This window comes from Mchenga conophoros, linkage group LG14 (genome assembly GCF_057382185.1).
Source record: "Mchenga conophoros isolate Kocher_MC1m ecotype Shallow Benthic linkage group LG14, M_conophoros_male_GT1.1, whole genome shotgun sequence".
Classification (NCBI taxonomy): domain Eukaryota; kingdom Metazoa; phylum Chordata; class Actinopteri; order Cichliformes; family Cichlidae; genus Mchenga; species Mchenga conophoros.
The window spans coordinates 33,381,375-33,402,583 of record NC_140539.1 but is presented as its reverse complement, the minus strand read 5'-3'; the positions used below and the strand labels follow the sequence as shown (position 1 = coordinate 33,402,583).

The window sequence follows — 21,209 nt, the reverse complement described above, 5'->3', positions numbered from 1 at the left end:
CCCTTCTAGTGTAATGCAGTGTAGGATGACTTTGTGTAACGCCATAGAGTAGCCAATTATGAAGTGTTTTTTACACTAAAAAATAAATGACATTTCATTTAGAGAGTTTCAAAAAAGTTCAACTTATCCATAATTATATTAGGGATTTTTGAGCTATTTAAAAGCGAGAAATAACTAGATCCTTCCGTTAGCCATTGCTAGCAACAAGCCAACAATTAGCTTTCCGTAAAAGCATGGGTTATGGCAGTGGGAAAAGATGGTGAATTCTCCTGTCAGCTCATAGTTTTGGTCCTGTCTGCCTGATTTAATCTGGCTTGCTCACCTGGCACTGGATCCCAGAATTGACAATGGAATGTTCCATGCAGTACAATCCACGGAGGTGGACTTAACATGTTTTTATATTACAGACTAGACACTGTCTGGCCTTACAAGAGCCAAAGAAGACAAACTGCCTTTACTACCCTGCTCTTTTAGCTCTCATCGCAGCCCTGAAAATGTGAAGTGAGCATACCTCCCCCACCAGCAGAACTTTTGAAACACTTCATTTTGAAAAGAAAAAAAAAACAAAAAACCCTGGGCAACATAGAGTTGTACACGTTTATGTGTCACTACTTCATTAACTATTCACAACAATCAATTAGTTGAAGCACAGACAAGCTGGTCGGGCGTCAGGAGCTGTCAAACACACAAACAGATTCACACTTTTACTGTGAAATAATTTGTTACACAGCAGCTGTCTGATCAGACAAGTCTGAATATTTTTATGTTAAAAGTCTGATCCATTTATTAAAGTTAAAAATATTTGTTTCAGTTTCCCCCTTAAATTCAAAGTCAGTAACAGCAGTTGTGGTTATGTGGTTATATTATTGCACAGATGTTAACCATAAAAAGTGGGACCTCTCAGAATATTAGTACTTATAAAAACATGGGAGCAGGCAGTCTGATAATGAACTAGTTAGGGTGTTATTATTGTCTTGTTAAACTTCACAGAAGAGATGTTTCCTCTCAAACATATAGTGTTATCGTTCTATCTGATTTATTTCAAGGGCCAGTTAATCCAAATTACCAAAGCAGAGTTGACAAGCTTCAAATATCATCATCATATCATTTCCCTCCACAGCCCACAAGAATTGTTTTTAAGTATTCTTGTAAGCCATTGTTTACTGCTTAAGATTACACTGACCATGATAGAGAACAGACTATAGAAAAGAGTAGCAAACTAATATGAGATAAACTGGTGCCATGCGTTGGTTTTCCTTCTCTCCTTAATTTTTCTGAGCCACCAGGTGCCCTTGAACCAAAGTGTGATAAAATATTTTTTATCATTTTCCAAAATTCTCAGGATGTTGAAGATCCCCTCCAGACTCCTTTGTTGATATTCACTTTGAATATTAATTTATGTCTGATATACTTTTTTTTCAAATAAAAAAAAATATATAAGATATGCAGACTCAGGTTTCCACATAGTCCCCTGGCTCTGCAAGAGTTCCCAGATCTGAATATCAGATAAGCCTGCACTTTTGTTACAGCTTGCCTGGTAAGGAAGCACATTTTGTAGCGGTTTAACTAGCAAATTTAATAAAACGTATTAAACAAGATAACGTAATTTTAATAGATGACAAAAATATAAAAATTATTGAATGTGAAAGGCAGTAGAATCTTTTGTATTGGATGCATTTGAGCGTGGATATAGTTTGTCTGAGTTGCACAAAAACAACATGAAGGAGCTAAAAAGAAAGTGAGAGGGTAAATATAGGGCAGCCAGGCGAGCCGACTACCAGCACCGGTTTTATAGCCTGCCCACCTAGGTATCTAAAACACATGCCGAGGAAAGGAATGTTGAGAGTAAAAACTAGGGGTCATCACAGCCTCGCACTTGTCATACTAGGACTGGACTGCAAAAGAATTTTAATGGCAGAAAGTCCTGTTTACTGGCAGAGAATTTCAGCACATCTGAGTTTCCCATTGTCAATAGAAGATTTTAAAAAGGACTTTGGGTTTGACACAAAGTTAAACTCCAGATTCCAACCAAGTAGAGGTTGCTCTGTTCTGGGAAACTGCATAATTAAACACCCCGAACTTACTGATGAGTATACTTTTTAATATTTATTGAAAATGTATATTATGATAGGCCGGGTACATCAAAAGCAAGAAAACTTCAAATAACAGTGACTGCAACTGATTGTTAAAGTTATAGCCAATATATTAGTTGTTGACAGATTAATTAATTATGCTTTGACCTTTTCACTACATTGTGCTTATAGACTGTGGTTGTGTTTGTTCACTATACGAGAACGACACATCCCAGCTGTATTAACATAAAAATCCATTGTATAATCAATGAAGGAAGTGCTGTCCTAGATACTATGCATTGCATAAAAAGGTTAGCAGCCTGTCAGTTATTAGTGTCGTAGTGATTTATCAAAAAATGCACAAGGCGATAAGGTAAGAAGAACAAAACGAGCTTTGAAAACATTTCTCCTAAGAACTTGAGATGACAGCACCGCAGATGATGCAGAGACTCAAACTTTGTGGTGCAAAAACAACAAAACGCATGAATAATGCGATGCAGATTGAATACATTTCTTTTTGTTATTCTCGTATCTGTTCCATCACTTCCCACTGTGCCCTACCCAATAAAGCAGAAACACTATTAAAACAATCTTTCTGAAAGTAATTACTTTTTCTCCTGATCATCAGAATTTCACAAGGCAGTAGACCTTGAGAGGTCGGTCTTTACCTGTTTTAAGGCAGCAGCCGTTCGCTGTAAATATATAAGATATTGCCTTTCGCAAAAGAAGTATATTAAATCAGATTATGCGCAAACAGTGAAATCATCCCGAAAAAGAAGAAGGATGCCTACAAGCATAAAGAAAAATTTAACATGAAAGATGGCGCTGAGTGCAGCTGCTGTGATAGCTTTGTCCCAGCTCATTGATAAGAAAGGCAGTAAGAGTTTGGTAATATTTTGCCCTGTTATCCTGAAATAGATCAAACCATCTGAGACGGTTGGCTTTGTGAAATCAACTATGTTCTTCAGTCTGAAATATTTGTAGGAGGTAACATTATATAAACTAGCAAGGCCAGGCCTGCAGTGCTTGTTTATTCTTCATTATATCATTTTATATAGTGTGACAGTAAACACAGCTGAAAGTGTTTGTTACATTAATAACTTCTTAAAATGCTAATTTGTCTAGTTTCTTCAGATTTCGATGAAACAACACCAAACAACAAACTATGGCAGAAAAAAACAGTTTGGCATCAGCAGAGAAGATTTTGCCGAAAAGAGACGTTTTTCTTCCCGTAACCCGCTTACTCAACTCTGCTGCTCAACCCACAAATGCAATTTCCTTACACATTTGGCAGCATTTAGGGGGGGAAAAAAAGCTTCCAACAGTACCCTGCGATAATACATGATTCCCAACATTTCTTTCAACCGTTGCATTGAATAGGGGTATTGGGCTGTGAGGGCTGTGAATTTCTTTTTTTTTTTCTTTTTTTTTTTTGCCTGTCCCGTTTGGCTCTTTTGCCATCAGAATTGTTGTCTAAAGGCAAAGAAAGATGCCCAACGGATTTACTTTACCAAATTGACCATCCCAGCCTTGCCGTAATGGTCCATTTGAGTCACCTTTTATTGTTTATTTTATTTTCACTTACTGAATATGGGACAGACTTGACTGGGGGAAAGAAGGGGAGAAAGAAAGAGGGAAAGAGAAACAGCTGAGAAGAGGGACGGGGGAGAAGGGCAAAAGACAAAAACCAACAGAATGAGCAGAAAAAGAAAAAAAAGAAGAAAAAAAGAAAAAAAATGCATATATCAATCACCTGGGTCACCTGCTGAGAAAGAAAAAAGAAAACAAGCAGAAGAGAACAAGAGTAATAGAATAAACAACATCACAATGATATATGGGAATATGACAGTAAATACTAAATATTAAACATTATTGTGCAGCACATAAGATCAACAGAACACAGTGTGCTTTGAGGTAGGAGCCAAAAAGGGTGTAGTTTGTGGGTGTGATCACCCGTGTGTACACCTGTGAGCATGGATGCGTTTGTTTTTAGTTTTTTAAAAGGTTCCTTCATGTAATGATCTGCTAGAGGGTGTGGGGGGGCCACAGCCCCGTCCTCCAGGGCATGAAGCAGGTATGGAGGAGATCAAAACTCCAGACATCCAGAGGCCCCCAGAACACAAGAGACTAAGGAAGACCAACAGAGGGGCAGCCGCGCCACTGTCCCAGAAAGAGCTGAGGAGAGCCCCAGATGAGGGCTCACTCAGCAGCCGCGGAGCAGAAGCCAGGGGGAGTTGCAGTGACGCGCCCGTGAGCTCCGCCGGCAGCCAGCCGTGCCTGAGTGACCGAGGGAAAAGGGTAACACCACCTGGGTCTGGGTGCAGTTCCCCCCCTCCAGGGGCAAGGGTACCTAGACCCGGGGCTTAGAGTACGCTTGGGGAGTGTGATCGTGTGTACAGCGTCTCCGACCCCACCTCCGAAGTGGCCCGAGCAAGCCCCAGGCTCCAGGCCCCGATAAGCGGCCGCCAAGGAGTGAGCCGGTGTGTACCTGGACGCCCATCCCCGGACACAAAGAACCACCAACGCACCGATGTCTGAGGGAGTCCGCCACTGGCAGGGGAAGTGGTGGTAGGGGGAGATAGGCCTCCAAACCTTGGAGGGCCTAAGATGTCCCCAGAGAGGTGGCGCCTGACACCCAACCTGACATATAGACACAGACATACAGGCACACACAGATACAAACATCCATCCCACCCTCATGCTCTCATATGCACTTACTCCACACTCAACCAACGTGGAGACAGACATAAAGAGACGCTGTACACACGATCACACTCCCCAAGCGTACTCTAAGCCCCGGGTCTAGGTACCCTTGCCCCTGGAGGGGGGGAACTGCACCCAGACCCAGGTGGTGTTACCCTTTTCCCTGCGGTGGGGGGAGGCAGACCGCCCCGACTCCGCAGCAGCAGGGAGGCCCCACACTCCAGACCGCAGTCGGACCGCCAACTCCTCCTCCTAGCCCCCCCGCTCCAGCAGGTCGCAGAGAATGGGGGTGAGAGAAGACTCCAAACCTCCCTCCACCCGCTCATTGTAGTGTTGATGCATGTGTGTTCTAAGGTGCATTTAAAACCCAGGAGGGCATGGAGCTACCTGCCAGAGAGCAGCAGGTAAGCGCATGGTCCCTCCTGCTAGCCCTCAATGTCTACGTGTATTTAACATTGAGAGGTGGGCAACGACGCCAGGGGTGAGGTGTACACCCTGATGGTACTTTGGATTCCGTGTATCGTGCCCACCCCCAAGATCCTATATGTATGTGTAATGGGAGCGTGAGTAATGTGAATGTCTAAGTTGTGGGATAAAATTGAGGCAGAGGCAGCCAGAAGGGGACAGGGGGGGGGCCTCCTCTGCACCCTGGTGACACACCCCTACTCCAAGGTCCTGCATGTGTGGGTGGTTGTGGTGGAGCGGGAAGAGGGAGGCAGCTGGAGATGGGGAGGGAAGGAAGGGAGGGGCAAGTGACCCCTCCCTGGGGCCAGCTCCCCCGCTGACCCCAGTAGGCACCCCCATACTCCGCGACCCACCAGGGAAAGGGGGCCCAGGCCAATCCTGGGCTGTGAATTTCTAATGGTACTGGTACCAACTGCTAAATTTCTGGAATCAACACAAAGCTGACTGGAATCAAATTTATAACATATCAATTTTAACTGTGATTTTTTTAAAATATTCATTACTTAGATGCAAAACCCTGCTAAAGATACTGAATAACTTGCTTGTTACCTTAAAAGTAATTTGCGTGGCCTGAGAGAACTTCTTAGTCACAGACTTAGTCATGAGCCAAGCTGACCTATGATATAATCCAAAACAAATAATCATCAAATCTGTCATCTTATTAGGAAGTTCCAAATGTCCAAATGATTCAAGTTGTTTTTCCCTATTTCTTATCTCTAGATTAGGTGGTAAGATGGTAAGAGGAAAGCTTCGCTTGACCTTGATGGGAGAGATGCCTAAGGGATCCTTACAATACAGACCTACTGCATATTCAAGGAAAGCTTGTCAAAAGATTTTCTTTTCCAGAGTATAATAAGAAAAAGTTTTTTGGAGATATAAAGATACCAGCGTTTTTCTTGCTGCATCTTTATTCAGCCTTTAAAAGTTGGTCTGTGATATACCAAGAAAATCCCACTGTGAAATGGAAAGGCATGCATACTATATTGCGGACTCTTATCTTTATCACTTTAAAGCCAGAAAACAAAGGGACTGATGAATATTGTTTAGACTAAAGCTTTGCGTTTTGCCTCACACACGAAGGATATTTTCTCTGTTTTTTTTTAAACTGCAGAAGCAGATGTTGTAATTATTTCATACTAATTGGCCAACTTCTTGTCTTCTCAGCAGGTGGGATATCAGGTAAAGATGGAGACAATTATTTATTTATTTATTTATTTATGTGGACCACATCCAGCTCCTGTGTGGTGAAATCACACATCAAAATAACCCAGCTATTGCTATTTAATCACCATTCTGGACCCCTGGTCCAATTAGCCGCCTCTAGTGAGCTCATAGAGATTTGTTTTAAAGTTTTCCCTTTCATGTCACTGCTCAGAGAATCCGTTTAAAATGAACAAGCGAAGAGATATCCCGCATGTGATTCCTCGCTAGACATTGATGTTTGTGTTCCTCTAGGATGGACAGAAATGAGGAAGTGTAGTGTGATAGCTGGGGTTCTTTCCTCTGCATACACGTGCACAGAAACGTTCGACCTCCCTTGCCGCTTGCATCTGTTACCATGGCGATGAGAGGCGTAGAAATGATGGCCCTGAGGCTCGTTAGGGCCACTGTCAAAACTAGCGATGTACAGCTAGTGTCCAAATATTCCTCCTGCAGTCTTCATATCTGTTCTCAGCATCCTTTCTATAGCAAACTGAGAAGTCCTGATGACCAAAAAAAAAGCCGCCTGCAGTTTTTCCTCATCGCTTTCCTCCCTGCAATGTTACATTAGCAATTAGCAAAGTTACCCATACTACAGCTGCCATCAAAGCGCTCTTAACAGCAACATTAGACTTTTCTAGTTAGAAATTCCACTACAGAGCAATCTGCATCAGAATATTATCTTCCTGCATCTGATTTATTCATGAGAGCGAACAAAGCAATCAGATGAGGAAATCTCCCAAGTGATAGGTTCATGTGTGTTTTGTGCACCACAGAGTGTCGGGAAGTGCTTTGACTTTATTCATTCCCAGCTAGATGATTACTCTCCAACGCTGGCATTAGTTTGTGTTAGAAACTCCCACTTTGCATGTGCTTGAGGGTATACATATATATATATATCCACCCCAATGTCTTATGTCCCCACATGTTGGGCTTCAAAGCCTTTTCCTTGCACTGCAACTACCTTCTCTTGAATACTTTTTGCAATTTAAATGCTCATATTCCACTCTGATTGCACAGACATATCCAGGGGCTGGGGGGTATGATCAACACATGGACAAACCAAGAAACACCTGGTGTTCTGCTAGGGTATCATTATGGTAGCACCAGTTTATACACGTCCTGCTTGGATCAAAACAAAGCAGTGCACTTTGGTGACTTAATCAGGCTGGCTATGCCTCACATATTCACTGTAGCTCTGAGTCACTGCCTGCACTTTGTAAGTGTGAAAGAGTTAGGCCAGACAGACAGAGAGAGGTTTGTTTTTGGGTGGTTTTTTTTGTGAGGACTTTTCTGGTGTGCTCACACTGGTCAGCAGCGCTGGGAGATTCCTGCTGTGACTGTGGGGCTCAGCTAAACCTAAAGCTCTTAATTTAATATGATCTCCAGTGTGTGTGTGCATGTGCGTCCGTGCGTTTGTGTGCATGTTTGTGTTTTCCCCAGGGCTTCTGCTGTATGCGTGCTCACAGAATAATGTCACATCACAGTGGCAGAGAAGACAGTCAGCTACCTTTTGTTCTCTAATAAAAAAAAAACCTTAAGGGAAATTTATTTCCTGTCAGCTGACATCATTTTTAATCATATATTTATTTTCTCATACACCTGTGTATTTCTTTTTCTTTGTTTCAGGAAAGAGTGCTTATATACAACAGATTTTGTTTCCCCTCCCTCATTGCAGAAGAGATTATTTATGAGTAGACGTGATAAGAAAGATGAAAATGAGATGCTACTACATTAAATTATCTATTGATTTGATTTTATTCTTGTTGTATGTTGAAATGTTACCATGTCTTACTGTGAATTCCTCCACAGTTTTATTTCTGAGGTTTGCTGGGGCTGAACGCTGTTCTAGGTCATATCAGTAGCTAGCCGATTAGACTTGCTAAATTTCAGGGCCATGGGAATGAAAATAAACAAGAAGGATCTGGTTACAGTGGCCGTTTCCTCACACTTTCCCCAGCCCCCGCTTATTCTGCCTCTCCGCTCCTCTTTATGAATGTTTGCATTGCGAGATGAGCTTTAAGTAGGCAAAGCTTGGTTTAGAGGTCAGACTTGCAGATGAGGCATTTGAATGTCCTCACTGAGACAGGTTTTCACTGCTTGGGCATTTTGATTAAGTACTATAAAAAGGATCTTCTGGGGGGCAAAATGTTTAATTTCTTTGTTCGTGTACTTTATGGATCGGCATCTCACATGAAAAGCCCATTTCCTGCGCCTTCTTCAGAGTCTTCTGAAACATGCTGACTGAATTCTGGGACTTGTAACTGTTGAGACTGACTTGTGTCTGTCAGTGGATAGCAAAGCAGAACAAGAAAAGAGATGCTAACATCAACTGGTCAGCTATGTGACAGTGCCAGAAGCATTATGCTATGTGTGATTTACAGTGCTGTGGGTTTCACTGTGAAGTTATGTACCTGCCTGTGAATAACAGAATAACAGTGCATTATTCTCACATGACCCATCGATATGCCGACATTGTCTGCTCCTCTGTGCGTTTGTTATAAGCCACTTTCAAGACATGCAATAATCTAGTGTCAGAAATTTTTGGCATGAGAAACTGTAGTTAGACCTCCACCTAGTGGCAATCCATTCCCACACCCCCAGATCGGGGAATAAGTGACACATTTCTGGTAATGTTTAAGCCTTTCATGTGTCTTGTGAACCTTTTTAGGAGGGGAAGAAAAAGTTCGATAAAGAAACAGAGAAATACTACTCTACACTTGAGAGACACCTCAGCTTGTCATCCAAAAAGAAGGAAGCATATCTGCAGGAGGTAAAAAGAAAAACAAATTTTCTCATCCTGCAAACGTGTCTTTGAATAATGCAGTTTTATGGTCAGCCGAGTGTCTTTGGAAAATAAGCTGTTTGTGTGCTTTGCTGTGCTCCTTACCCCTCTCTCTAACAACAGACTGTTTCCACGTGGTGATACAGACATTAACTCCTAGGTTGACGCTTGTCGTCGTTGTGGCACTAACCCTGGTTTGTTTGCTCGTTCTCAGGCTGACATGCAGATTGACAAGGAGAGACAACTCTTTTATGATGCGTCCCTTGAGTATGTCTTCAAAATACAAGAAGTGCAAGAAAAGAAGAAATTTGAGTTTGTCGAACCAGTAAGTGAAGTGCCAGTTTTATATATTTCTCTGCTAAATTAGTTTTGCATTTTAAAGATGAAGGAGTACATTTTCATGCTTTGATATATTTTATTTGTAGTCAAAATACCACCAGATCTCTGTAACTACTACTACATTTCTTTTTTTTTTTTATGTCTATCATCCTGGAGTGAAGGCAGGTGCATTTATACAACACTCACAGGAACATAACCACACTTGTATATCCCACGCATTTGTCATCTTCATCACAAATTCTTTGTAATGTAGTTGATCCATTTGGGGAAGCTTGTGGGTAAAATTAGATGAAGTATCGGCTGTCAAACAAAAGAAGACAGAGTGCTAGTGCAAATCAAAGGCTTTATGAAAGCCCCTGCTTTATAGATATGTAGAGTCGATTTTAACATCTTTAGTGCAGATGCTACCAGGAAACATTAAATTTGCTTCCTATTAAATGTCTGGGAATGTGAGATGGGTGCAAAGTAGCTGTTTCAGACGTCCTACTCCCATTTGTTTACATCCACTGGCAACTTACCCACAACCCTGGCCCAAAAATGTAAATCTCCGGGCCCCAGGTAGTGCTCAAAATATGACAAGGCTCAACCTTGTGTGTGATGAATCTGGGCAAAGAAAAGATGGTTCATCCTTGAACATTTGATATACCAAGCCTCAGCCCAGAAATCAAATCAGTGGTTGTGTCTGAAGGTTTTACTGAAAGCAACTCCATGTTTGTGGACCACACTTGTTCACGCAAGAGATGGCATCAGTTTGTTTCTCTGTAACAGTAGATCTTTATGCTTTATTTATGTGTGTATTTATTAATTAATATATTTAGATGTATCCACAATGGCCATGGATGTTTGTGTGTTCTACAAAAAACAAGATCAATATCTGTCTGCCATAAAAGCCGAAAACTTTTTTAAAATTTGGGTTTTTTTTCCACTAATATACTTTTTTCAGTTTTCTGCTTGTCAGTACAAAAATGTTCAATAAATTATCGATTTAAAATTAATGAGACTCAAATTCCTTCAACATGAGATTTAAAAGTGAACATCAACAATGTAACAAAAAATTCTGACAAAATGATTGGTAGAATAGAAAACAATGTACATATCATTGAGATGACATTATCATAATAAGTGCATCGTTATCAAATAATAATAACAATAGAAAAACGTCCGCATTACTTATATATTATAGGTAGGATATTCTATTATATGCTATTATAAATGTTTTCGGTGTGTTGAATGGATGTTCTGTTTTACAAGATGCCTTTAAAAAAACACTTGCCCATGTAAATAGGCAATCAAGTTCTTGTAATGTTTATTAACTCGATAATTCACCAATAAATATTGTTCCATTCCAGCTCCTGGCCTTTCTTCAGGGTTTGTTTACATTCTACCATGAAGGATATGAGCTGGCTCACGAATTTGAGCCGTATAAACAGCAGCTCCAGTTCAACCTACAAAACGTAAGTCTCAACACCTCAGGGGTTGTACACAAAGGCAACCAGCCACGTAATCAGATTCTGCAGCTTATCACACCCTGATATAACAAGCGGAGTTTTCACAAATGGATAGCTGTGTGATTAAATGAAATTCTTTGCTGCGCCGAGGATCGATATTTTCAGTGTTGCATTGCAGGCAGTAACTGTAGGCCATTTTATGGTGTGTCAAAAAAGACTTGGGAGTAAAAGTCTAGTTGCTGCAGTGCCGCCTTGTTCCATCACTATGTCCTCTCTACTTAGGTCCTGATGGTTCAAACATCTCTCTGACCCAATATGTCAGTTCTGTTGCCCTTACAGTTTCCACTCGGTAACCCTCTCTCGGATGCAAAGATTTCTGATGGTTACTGGATGAATGGAGGCTGCTTCACCACTCTCTGAGATATTAAATGGCCTGATATTGACCTTTATGACTCCAAATAAGAGGCTGACATCTTCAAGATCGTGTTCTAATTTTAAATGACCTAAAAAGTATTACTTAAAAAGTCTAATGATAGTTTTTATTTATTTGTTCTTTGAGAAAAAATAGATGTGTTTTTATTTTGAGAGTTCAGAGATAACACAATGATAACATAACCCTAAATTTCCCACACAGACACGAAACAACTTTGTGAGCACCAAGCAGGAAGTGGAGAAGCTGATGAAGAGGATAAGATCGGCAGATCAGGACTATAAACCACCCGGGCAGTGGACGATGGAAGGCTTCTTGTATGTCCAGGAGAAACGTGAGTCTTCCTAGCTGTGCTCCCAGCCATCCAGGCCATCTCACTCCCCTTCACTTTCAAGTGAATGGTTTTACATCCATCACCATAAACATGTCTCGAGTTCTCCCAGGCCTCTGCCGAAGAGATCCACTCACACAGAACTCATAATTCATCCTGTTTACGGATTCACTTTGATGTGCTCTCAAATGGGGGAGTTACCACAAATGGTAGATTATTATCAGCAGCAATAAACAACTTTTGATTTATCACACTAAAATTGCAAATTGATTTTCAGAAGTCTTTCCAGAAGCCTGTGATTCAGTGAAAAATTATTTTGCCTCAACTAGTGTTTTCTTCTGCATTTGTTCTGTCCTAGGTCCTCTGGGATGCACTTGGACACGTCACTACTGCACTTATGAGAAAAGCAGCAAAACATTCACCATGAGCAACACTGAAAACAAGTCAGCTGGGAAACAGGTACTTTACATTCACTTTATTTTGTTTAGTTTAACATTTGCACGATAAAAAGCTAAGAAAAGAAGGAGCAGAGTGTAATCTGTGTGAAAAAAAGAGGCTTAAAGGCATGGTTTGTCCCGGGAGGAGAAAACGGAAAATGCCAGATTGACAAAACTGCAAATTAGGCGTAGAAGACAAAAGACTCGTTACGTCAAGGCAAACAAACATGTTTTATTTTTAAATAACAAAATGAACAAACAACACCGCAGGGGAATTCAAGGAATGAAAATAGTCCGTTAAACTAAACAGTTATAGTATCTTGCTTTCTAAGTGATCTGATGAATGTTTACTTCCTTTGTAGGAATTTATCGCTATGACTTAATGACACTTCATGTAGATCAAATGATAACTGATAATTATTTCACATTTTATGTATTAGATGAAAAAAAGCTTCCAATCAATCCTTTTTTTGTATGTAGTAATTGGATGATGATATGGAGTAACTTCCACAGGGAATACTGCTTAGCGCTGCTGCGTCAGGTGCAAACCGACTGAAAATGTCAGCATGGTTTTGAAGTGTTTAGCTATCGCAGTTTAACCTTTTGTTATTTTTCACAAAAAAGTATTTGTAGAAATACAGGTTCCAGTGACGATAACAAAAAATATGTGCACTTCAGTGCCACACAGATTAAAAAATTATGAAAACATACTTTTAAAGAACTCCAGTAAACTTCAAGGGAGAAATTATATAAAAAAAATATCCACATAACTGTGAGTTTCCATGCATTTTTCTGCACATGTTACAGATATGGCTACATTCTGATTTACTAATGATCTCGGTTTCTTTTTATTTTTAAATAAAATCGAATAAAACACAGAAACCCACACACAGATGGAGAGGGAGAATATAAAGCCCAAAGCCAATGCAGGTGCAGGCGTATTTTTATCCACATATCTGGTTTGCTGCAGTTGGCTACAGTCAGTCTTACTGGCGTGCACAGGGGAGGATGTGCTGTATGTGCGATATGGCTAATTCTCAGAAAGAAAGAACAAAATCCGTTCAGGAGGTAATTGAATTGATACTTTCAGCTGACACTGAAGGCCTCTAATGGGAAATGAAAAACAAGGTCAATGATATAATGTAATTTTAAAACTATATTTTCGCGTGTTTAAAATCAAGATAATTGAAATAAAAGCTCTGCTTCTTGATAAGTGGATGATATGAATGCGTGCAATCAAGTAGCTCTGTTTGGGCTGACAGCCCAAATCAATTTTTAGGCATATGAAGATTGCATCGAGCTTGAGTTTAGAAAGTCTGAACCACCAAAAAGAAAAAACTAGCCAAACAAAAAGAAGAAGAATTTTGCAAATCCAAACCACAATGGTAAATGTTCTGTTTTTGTTGTTGTCGATGATTACGTTTTTTTTCATTCGTTTTTCTCTTTTTTCTGTATTTCCAATCATATTTTCACAAAAGCACTGGACGCTCCGGATACATAAATCTTCTGGTTTCAAAGTACCTTCTGTGTCTCTCACAACAAACACACAGCATACATATTAGTCATTTCAGACTTGCAGAGCCGTGCATTTGCAATTGTAAATATATTCATTTTCATTCCATAATCATTTTTCATTGTATTTTTAACTAATTAATGACGAGTGTGTTTATTTTTAGAATGGTCTTGTCGTAAATCAGCCAGAGGTGTTCAAGCTCAAGTCCTGCATTCGGAGAAAAACGGACTCCATCGACAAGCGTTTCTGCTTTGATGTTGAAGTGGCAGAGAGGTCTGTGATGTGTATCCCTGAAAATGTCTAATAGCTTTCATAGGCTGAAAACACATGCAGAATGTATTATGTATTGCCTTAATCACCACCGAGAGCCAAAAAGAAAAAAGAAAGTCATTGCACATCACCTGCTGAATACTCATATTAGTAAGATAGCAGTTGCACACACTTTTTTCTTGTTAAAACTAACTTAATATAAGAACGTCGAACTGCACGTGACATTTTGTGCTATGTTGAACTCACCAATACTGGAAATTAACCCAGATTCCCCCTGGAGTACACAACGTTTGAACATGCGAGAGCTGTTCAGGTTTGATTAACATCTTCAAAGACTCGGTTTAACAGTGTTAGACGTAATCAGCTCTGTTTGTGTCCTGCATGTTTCTCGAGTCCTCTCCCCCCGCTCCATTTGCTGTATGTCTACATTATCATTATTTTTTTTTCTATTTTTGAACCCATCCCATCTTTTCTCTGTGTTCATGTCAATGTAGAAATGACATCTGTCGTGGAACTCTTTTCAGGCCGCTTCAGTTTTTCTGTAAAGTCCGGTATGTGAACTGACCAGTGCTGCCCTTTCAGTGCAGTTGCATGTGCTGCATGTGTCCTAATCATGTTGTTCACTCAATATTAAATCCAAACCTAATGAAATCCTGCTGCTTTCTTAGCACTTCACAAAATCTGACTTGGTCACTTGGTCAAGACACATTCTTAAATTATTTCTTCTTGTCTGCAATTACTCAAGTAACACACAATATTGAACTTAGAATTAATTCCTATTTTTTTCCCTTTCTTTTCAAAACCTTTGGCCATGTGGGAACATTCATAGTTGATTTGTTTTTAATGTTTCACGGGGAAATAGGATTACATATTGGGCAATGATCAGAAACCTTTAAGTAGCTGTCAGCTGATTAACACTGGCTCAATTGACCAAGCCATCCATTATGAATGCTTGATATCAGTTCTTTATAGTGATTTGTACCCCAGAATAGAGTTAGCACATCACTGTGTGTTAATGTTGCACTGCAGCAGCATTGCTCACGCTCGGTGAGTGTTGCTGAGCATGGACAATAACTGCAATTTATTTGCAGGACAACTCATTTATCATTAACTGCGCTGCCCCAAGGTGCGTGTTCTAACCACAAGGACAATGTGGGCCAAGCTCCAGTCAGCTTCAAGCTCATCCATTAATCCCCATTATAATAAACATGCTGTTGCCCAAGTTTAATCAGGCCAGCCATCTCGGAACCTCATTTTTAACGGGTTGATTCACCCGAATTAGTAAAGAGGTATCCAGCTATGCGGATACTTTTATTTGCCCAGATTCTGAGATAGCCATCTCTGAAACATCCTCTGCCAGCCCAATAAAAAGAATTTAATTTGAGCTGCTCGTAGCAATGAAAGAAGAGTTTCATTAAAAATTTACCAGCAACGTGTCTTTCATAAGGACTTAAGGGAAAATACATCCATTAAAAAAAATGATATGAGGTTGGATGAGGGTAGCAGAGATGCTGTTTTGGGAAAGAGATGTTGTTAAATGATTTGAGAGCAACACAAATATAAATATTTTCTTCTGCGTTCACCTGTACGGGTTTGGAGTCTTTAATATTGGACAACTTAAAAGCTGGTGAAATAAATGCTAAACTGTCTGCATGTCAAAATATCAGTAGGGGTGTTGTTAAAGGTGTAGCACTTTTTTTTGTATTTTGGTTGAAATGACCTTTAACACATGCAAGCTGACACAGCTCCATGCTAGTACTAACTGCCACTACTGGGTGGGGTGACGTTTTTTGTTTGCCGCCATCATCAGATAGTGTTCTATAATTGTGTTACAGCCAACTGAAGCAGTGCCACAAATCAAGGCATAATGCCCCAGATTCTCACTATGCTGCACACAGTAAGGTGAAAGCAGATAAAGCTGTATGCATGTTGGGTGCAAAAATGAATCACTCTAATATTAAGAACTTGTAGCTTTTAATTGGAAGGGTAATGTGAAGCACAAAGTGAACTGAGGGCATAGATTGAAGTCAAGCATTTGCACATGAGCTATTTTAGTTACACTAGTCCTTTTATAGTGGTCTCAGCCAATATAAACATGGTCTGTCCAGGGGCCCCAAGGAAAAGAGATCAGACTGAGACCAGCTTTTCTCTTAAATCTTTCCAGGCATGGCGTTATGACACTGCAGGCACTGTCAGAGTCCAACAGAAGACTGTGGCTCGAGGCCATGGATGGCAGGGAGCCGGTAAGGAACTCTGCCTGTTCTTCTTTGAAATATTCATTCGGTGCTGGCTGCAGTTGGTCAGGTTTTTTTAAAGTCCTTTGTTTGGCAAGAAGACAATGCCAAAAATGAATTATTTGTCACTGGCACCCTCTTCTGGTGGCTTTCTGTAAGGTTTTTTGTTGTTGTTTTTAGGAAACCATGACCTCACCATTTACTTGTGCTAATAATAGGACAGTCTACTCAAATTAGATTCAGTGGGAATAAGGTTTTGACATTATCCTTTTCTTTCAGCGATTTTTTTCAGTATTCAAACTAAGGTAACCTTTACATTATAATGATTTTTGTAAACTCTCTCTAGATTTACAACCTGCCGGCCATATTAAGCAAAAAAGAAGAGAGTGAGTATTGTTTTTATATCTTTCCAAACTCCTTCAGGATTAAAATGTTTGCCTTTCAAATTCTTAAAACGTAAGATAATGAGATCAACAACATACACATATGAAAGAAATACTCGTTACCTATGACTATGCCTTTTCATTAATACTATAATTTTACATATGCCCACTCAGCAGGCATAGCACAGCCTCACAGTACAGGGCTGTGCTATTAATTTGAGCAGCGGCATAAGGGAGAGCTTATTATCCCACATGACGGGCGGTTATCCCAGGCAGTAATTGTCCTTTCATTTCTGCTCTTGTTTTGTGTTACAGCATATCTTAATGAGGCAGGCTTCAACTTTGTAAGAAAATGCATTGACCTGGTCGAGATGAGAGGTGAGGCGCTTCAATCTCTCAGCTTTCGTGTGTCAAATGATTTGAATGCAACCTGGTTGTAATGATTAACAATGTGCTCGTTAGTGGACTTGACAACACGTTGCACTGGCACGAGTCCTAAATAAACACAAAGTCTTAGGTCCTTGTTCCAATTCATCCTTTTGCTTTTTTCACTGCCACACAGGGATAAACACAATGGGACTGTACAGAATTGGAGGCGTCAATTCTAAAGTGCAGAAGCTGATGACCACAGTCTTTTGTAAGTAACTAAAATCAAAAGTATTATCAGTGAACTAATGTACCAAGTCAAACCCCTTATTCTGTAATTCACAAGTGTCTGAATCTCCATGGTAATGTATGAATAGTTTTCTAACGTGATCTTTTCCAGCAGAGTGAGGAAAGAGGTCCTCCTTGTGGTAGGACAGTGTAACAGCAATTAGGCCTTATATTATGTTGTCATTATTTTATTGAATTACAAGGTAGTCTCGTCTGGATATATATAACACATTTGTACAGGAAATGTCTGAATGAGTTTGTTAAATGTCTCTAAATCTTGACCCCCAGTGCTATTAGACACCACACACGTCACTATTTATTTTCAATTCTCCTTTGAGTCTCTTGACACAAGAAGAAAGTATTTTCGGTCCTCGGTTGAGCAGCTTGACAGGTCATGTCATGTTGTATTGGTTTCTTAAGACAATTTGCAGCTTAAACTTACCTAGTGGTCATATAACAATAAAACATCTTTCCAATAGCATCCAAAGCACCTGTGGATATGGACCTGGACCCAGACATGTGGGACAACAAAACTATCACCAGCGGCCTGAAGAATTACCTCAGGTCAGCTCGCCCCACCATCTACGTGCACTTAAATATCAGGAGTCATCCTTGCCTCCATAGTGCCTCTTTGAAACCTCTCTGATGATAGTCATACATTAAGTGCTGCGACTGACTCACCAAGGATACCAGCTGCATTCACAGGACCTGTGTCACTCAGGAAATAAAATGAAACTGTTTCTTTTTTCTTTTCCATCAGGTGCCTGTCTGAGCCTCTAATGACTTTCAAGCTCCACAAAGATTTTATCATGGCTGTCAGTAAGTTACAGTTATAACATATTACATATTTTATCAAGTTCTCTATTATCCTTTCTTGTATAGAACAGATTAGGAAGATATTGGTACAATTCAAATCATATAGCACTAATGAATCGGGTGCATCTGATAACTAACTAATTATGTCAATTGCAAAGGTTAAGCAGGATTTATGTGAAGAGATATTGCATTAGAATTTTGAAAATCTTTATGAAACATTTTGAATTCATTTTAGAGATTTGAGCTTTGTGAGCACTACGTCTGGGTTATCAAAGCAGGGAAAGCAAATGAGTCAGGACTGATCTGATTAAATCATTTCTATCTGAGGAAATACTTGTATGGATCTCAGGTCATCTCAAACTGTGATGTCAGAGTGACTCGAGTGTGACTTTGTAATGAGAATAACTTTTTTTTTTTTACCGTAAAAACCGTGAACTTAAACATTTAACATAACTTAAACATTGAGATAAATTTGCTGATATGTCCACTCCTGGGAAGATTAGCCGCTGTCCCAAATGCTTTGCAGTTTTTAATAATCTTTCTCACTTCGCAGAATGATGCACATCAAATTGCAATTCTCACATAGATGGTCAGCAAAAGTTTCTTCTCGTCTTTCCTTCTTGGCACTGTTGCCAAAAATCTGAATGCTACAGACCTGCAAACTGCCAAAACGTTTATAGAGGTGGTCGCATTCGCTGATGATCAGTTAATCAACTGTGTTTGATTAGCAGCTCCTGGCTGCTGCTTACCGTGTTCATTTCAATGGAAGTAGTAATGGCGTAGTTAATTGTTTACACACTACTTGTGCATTTTGGCTTAGTTTTGGGGGTTAAGTGTCAGGGTTAGAATTAGGGTTATTTTTATTAAATAAATAATGACACAGTAATATGTGATGTATTGTTCATGTGAGGTTGTATTTACCTCATTTTAAGACCTGTTTAGGGCCAGAAGATAAAACCTTAGAATTAAAATGGGATGTACTTTCTTTTTCACACAATTACATCTGAAATACAATTATTCCATAAGTCAGTAGTGGCCAGCATTTCTACTCTTCCCTCATTTCTATTTATTTTCTTTCTCAGAGTCCGATGATCAGAACTACAGAGTGCGTGCTGTCCATGCTTTGGTTCATAAGATGCCTGAAAGAAACAAGGAAATGCTGGAGTTACTAATAAAGCATCTTGTCAGGTACATGTTCTTGTAATCAATCAATTAACTTGCAGACTTAACGTTACCTGAAACTAATTAAAGTTATCTGAGGCACTGCACCGCAATTGCAGGCGTCTCGCCAACTCTCACTATCTCGTAGACCAAAAAATATCACCTCATGGTTAAACATGTGAATTCTTAGGACGCTTGTATGATGTGCTTGTCTTCTAAACGCAGAGTTTCTGCACAAAACCAGTCTAACCTGATGACAGTGTCAAACCTGGGCGTCATCTTCGGGCCTACATTGATGCGATCACAAGAGGAGACAGTTGCCGCCATGATGAACATTAAGTTCCAGAACATTGTGGTGGAAATACTCATTGAAAATTTCAACAAGGTGAGTCACAGTTTGACTTTGAATGGCCTGGTATGCTTTTAATTATATCTGCATCAATAAAAACATTCCTCGTGCAGCAGTTTTCTGAAGTAGAATATCCATATTTCCTTATTAGAACAGATTTATAGAAAGATCTCTTATGGTTTATAATCATTTTTCATGTTTCTCAAAAAACGACACCTAGACAGCAACAGATAGCAGAAGACACAGACGAGCGACAAGAATAATGCGTTTTATAATGCTATATGAACTTTCATATTCCAATGTTTATGTTAAATTCAATTGACATTTAGTCATGCGAATACATTGTTGCCACTAGTAGTATCATACATAAAGCACAAGCTGAAACAAATGGCTGCATCAGCTGTGTGTATTTGTGTATGTGTGTATTTCTCTGTGTGACTGTTTGCGCGCGCACTTGCGTGCATGATTGTGTGCTCTGTGCCGTGTGCTAGAGGCACATACAGTCAAACAGTTAGCAGAGGAGAAAAAAATAGCAGAAGCTGGCTCTGAGATGAAATGTAACAAGTGCACATATATTTGTTTCATTTTTTAATTTAATTCGTTGCTTTTAAGCCAAAAGCTGAAGGCACCCAGTGAGTGAAAATGATTGCATTGGCTCACAACATTTGATGTGGCGTGCCTCTTTAAATACAGGATCCATGGAGGAGGTTTATTTCTTACAAGTGATGATGGTTAAGTATAATTTCAATTCAGTATAGCATTGTCTTGCTGAAACATGCATGCCTTCCTGATAAAGACATCTGCATCGGAGCATAGGTGGCTCTAAAACCCATCTATATATACCTTTCAACATTGAAAGTGTCACTCCAAAAGTGCAAGGTACCAATTCTATAGGCACTAATGCAGTGCCATACTATGAAAGATGCAGACTTTTTAACTAAGTGCTTATAATATGTAATGGTTCCTCTCCTCTTTAGTCCAGTTGACACTGCAGCCGTGTTTTCCAGAAAGAATTTAGAATTTTGATTTGTCTGACCACAGTTTTCCACTTTGCCTCGGTCCATTTTCAATTACCATTGGCCCAGAGAAGACTGCAGCATTTGTGGAGCGTGTTCAGATATGGCATCTGCTTTGATCCATAGAGCTTTAAACTGCTTTGTGGATAGCAGAGTGAACTGTGTTAAACAATAATTTCTGGGAGTGTTACTGAGCCTGTGAAGTTACTCTTAAATAACAGAATCATCCCTGATTTTAACACAGTGCTGCCTGAGCGAGAGAGTAGTATTCCCCCAACTGTTTCTTTTTTTTACCTCTTACTTTTCCAGCCTTTTGTCTCTAGCCAAACTTTTTTTAGATGTGTTGCTGACCTCAAACTCAAAATGAGCTCATATTGTAATTAAAAGGGTATATTTTTAAATGTTTTCTATGTTCTATTGTGAATAAAACACAATAGACATTTACAATTGACATTTACAAATCATGCCATTATTTTTTTGTTTTGTTTGTTTGTTTGTTTTTACATTATACACAGCGTCCCAACTTTTTAAGAATTGAGTTTGCACAGACAGCCTGTTGAAGAGAAACATCTCGCTGCCCCATTAAAACTACGAGGTTAGAGT

The 21,209-nt window shown here is 39.8% G+C and overlaps 1 protein-coding gene across 3 annotated transcripts in view; it reads left to right on the top strand.

Annotated features, from left to right (window-relative positions):
• Window positions 1-21,209, top strand: part of arhgap42b (Rho GTPase activating protein 42b) — a 78,258-nt gene that overhangs the window by 46,285 nt on the left and 10,764 nt on the right. For 2 of the 3 annotated variants that reach the window (XM_085244041.1, XM_085244040.1), the window contains exons 5-18: window positions 9,112-9,213; window positions 9,440-9,550; window positions 10,914-11,018; window positions 11,647-11,776; window positions 12,132-12,232; window positions 13,887-13,996; window positions 16,158-16,236; window positions 16,574-16,613; window positions 16,926-16,988; window positions 17,173-17,247; window positions 17,744-17,828; window positions 18,025-18,083; window positions 19,163-19,268; window positions 19,467-19,626. In XM_085244041.1, the coding sequence (XP_085100167.1) occupies window positions 9,112-9,213; window positions 9,440-9,550; window positions 10,914-11,018; window positions 11,647-11,776; window positions 12,132-12,232; window positions 13,887-13,996; window positions 16,158-16,236; window positions 16,574-16,613; window positions 16,926-16,988; window positions 17,173-17,247; window positions 17,744-17,828; window positions 18,025-18,083; window positions 19,163-19,268; window positions 19,467-19,626 (1,326 nt within the window). Of the gene's footprint in view, window positions 1-9,111; window positions 9,214-9,439; window positions 9,551-10,913; window positions 11,019-11,646; window positions 11,777-12,131; window positions 12,233-13,886; window positions 13,997-14,487; window positions 14,545-16,157; window positions 16,237-16,573; window positions 16,614-16,925; window positions 16,989-17,172; window positions 17,248-17,743; window positions 17,829-18,024; window positions 18,084-19,162; window positions 19,269-19,466; window positions 19,627-21,209 lie in introns of all 3 variants that reach the window. The other variant, XM_085244039.1, reaches the window with a different exon arrangement.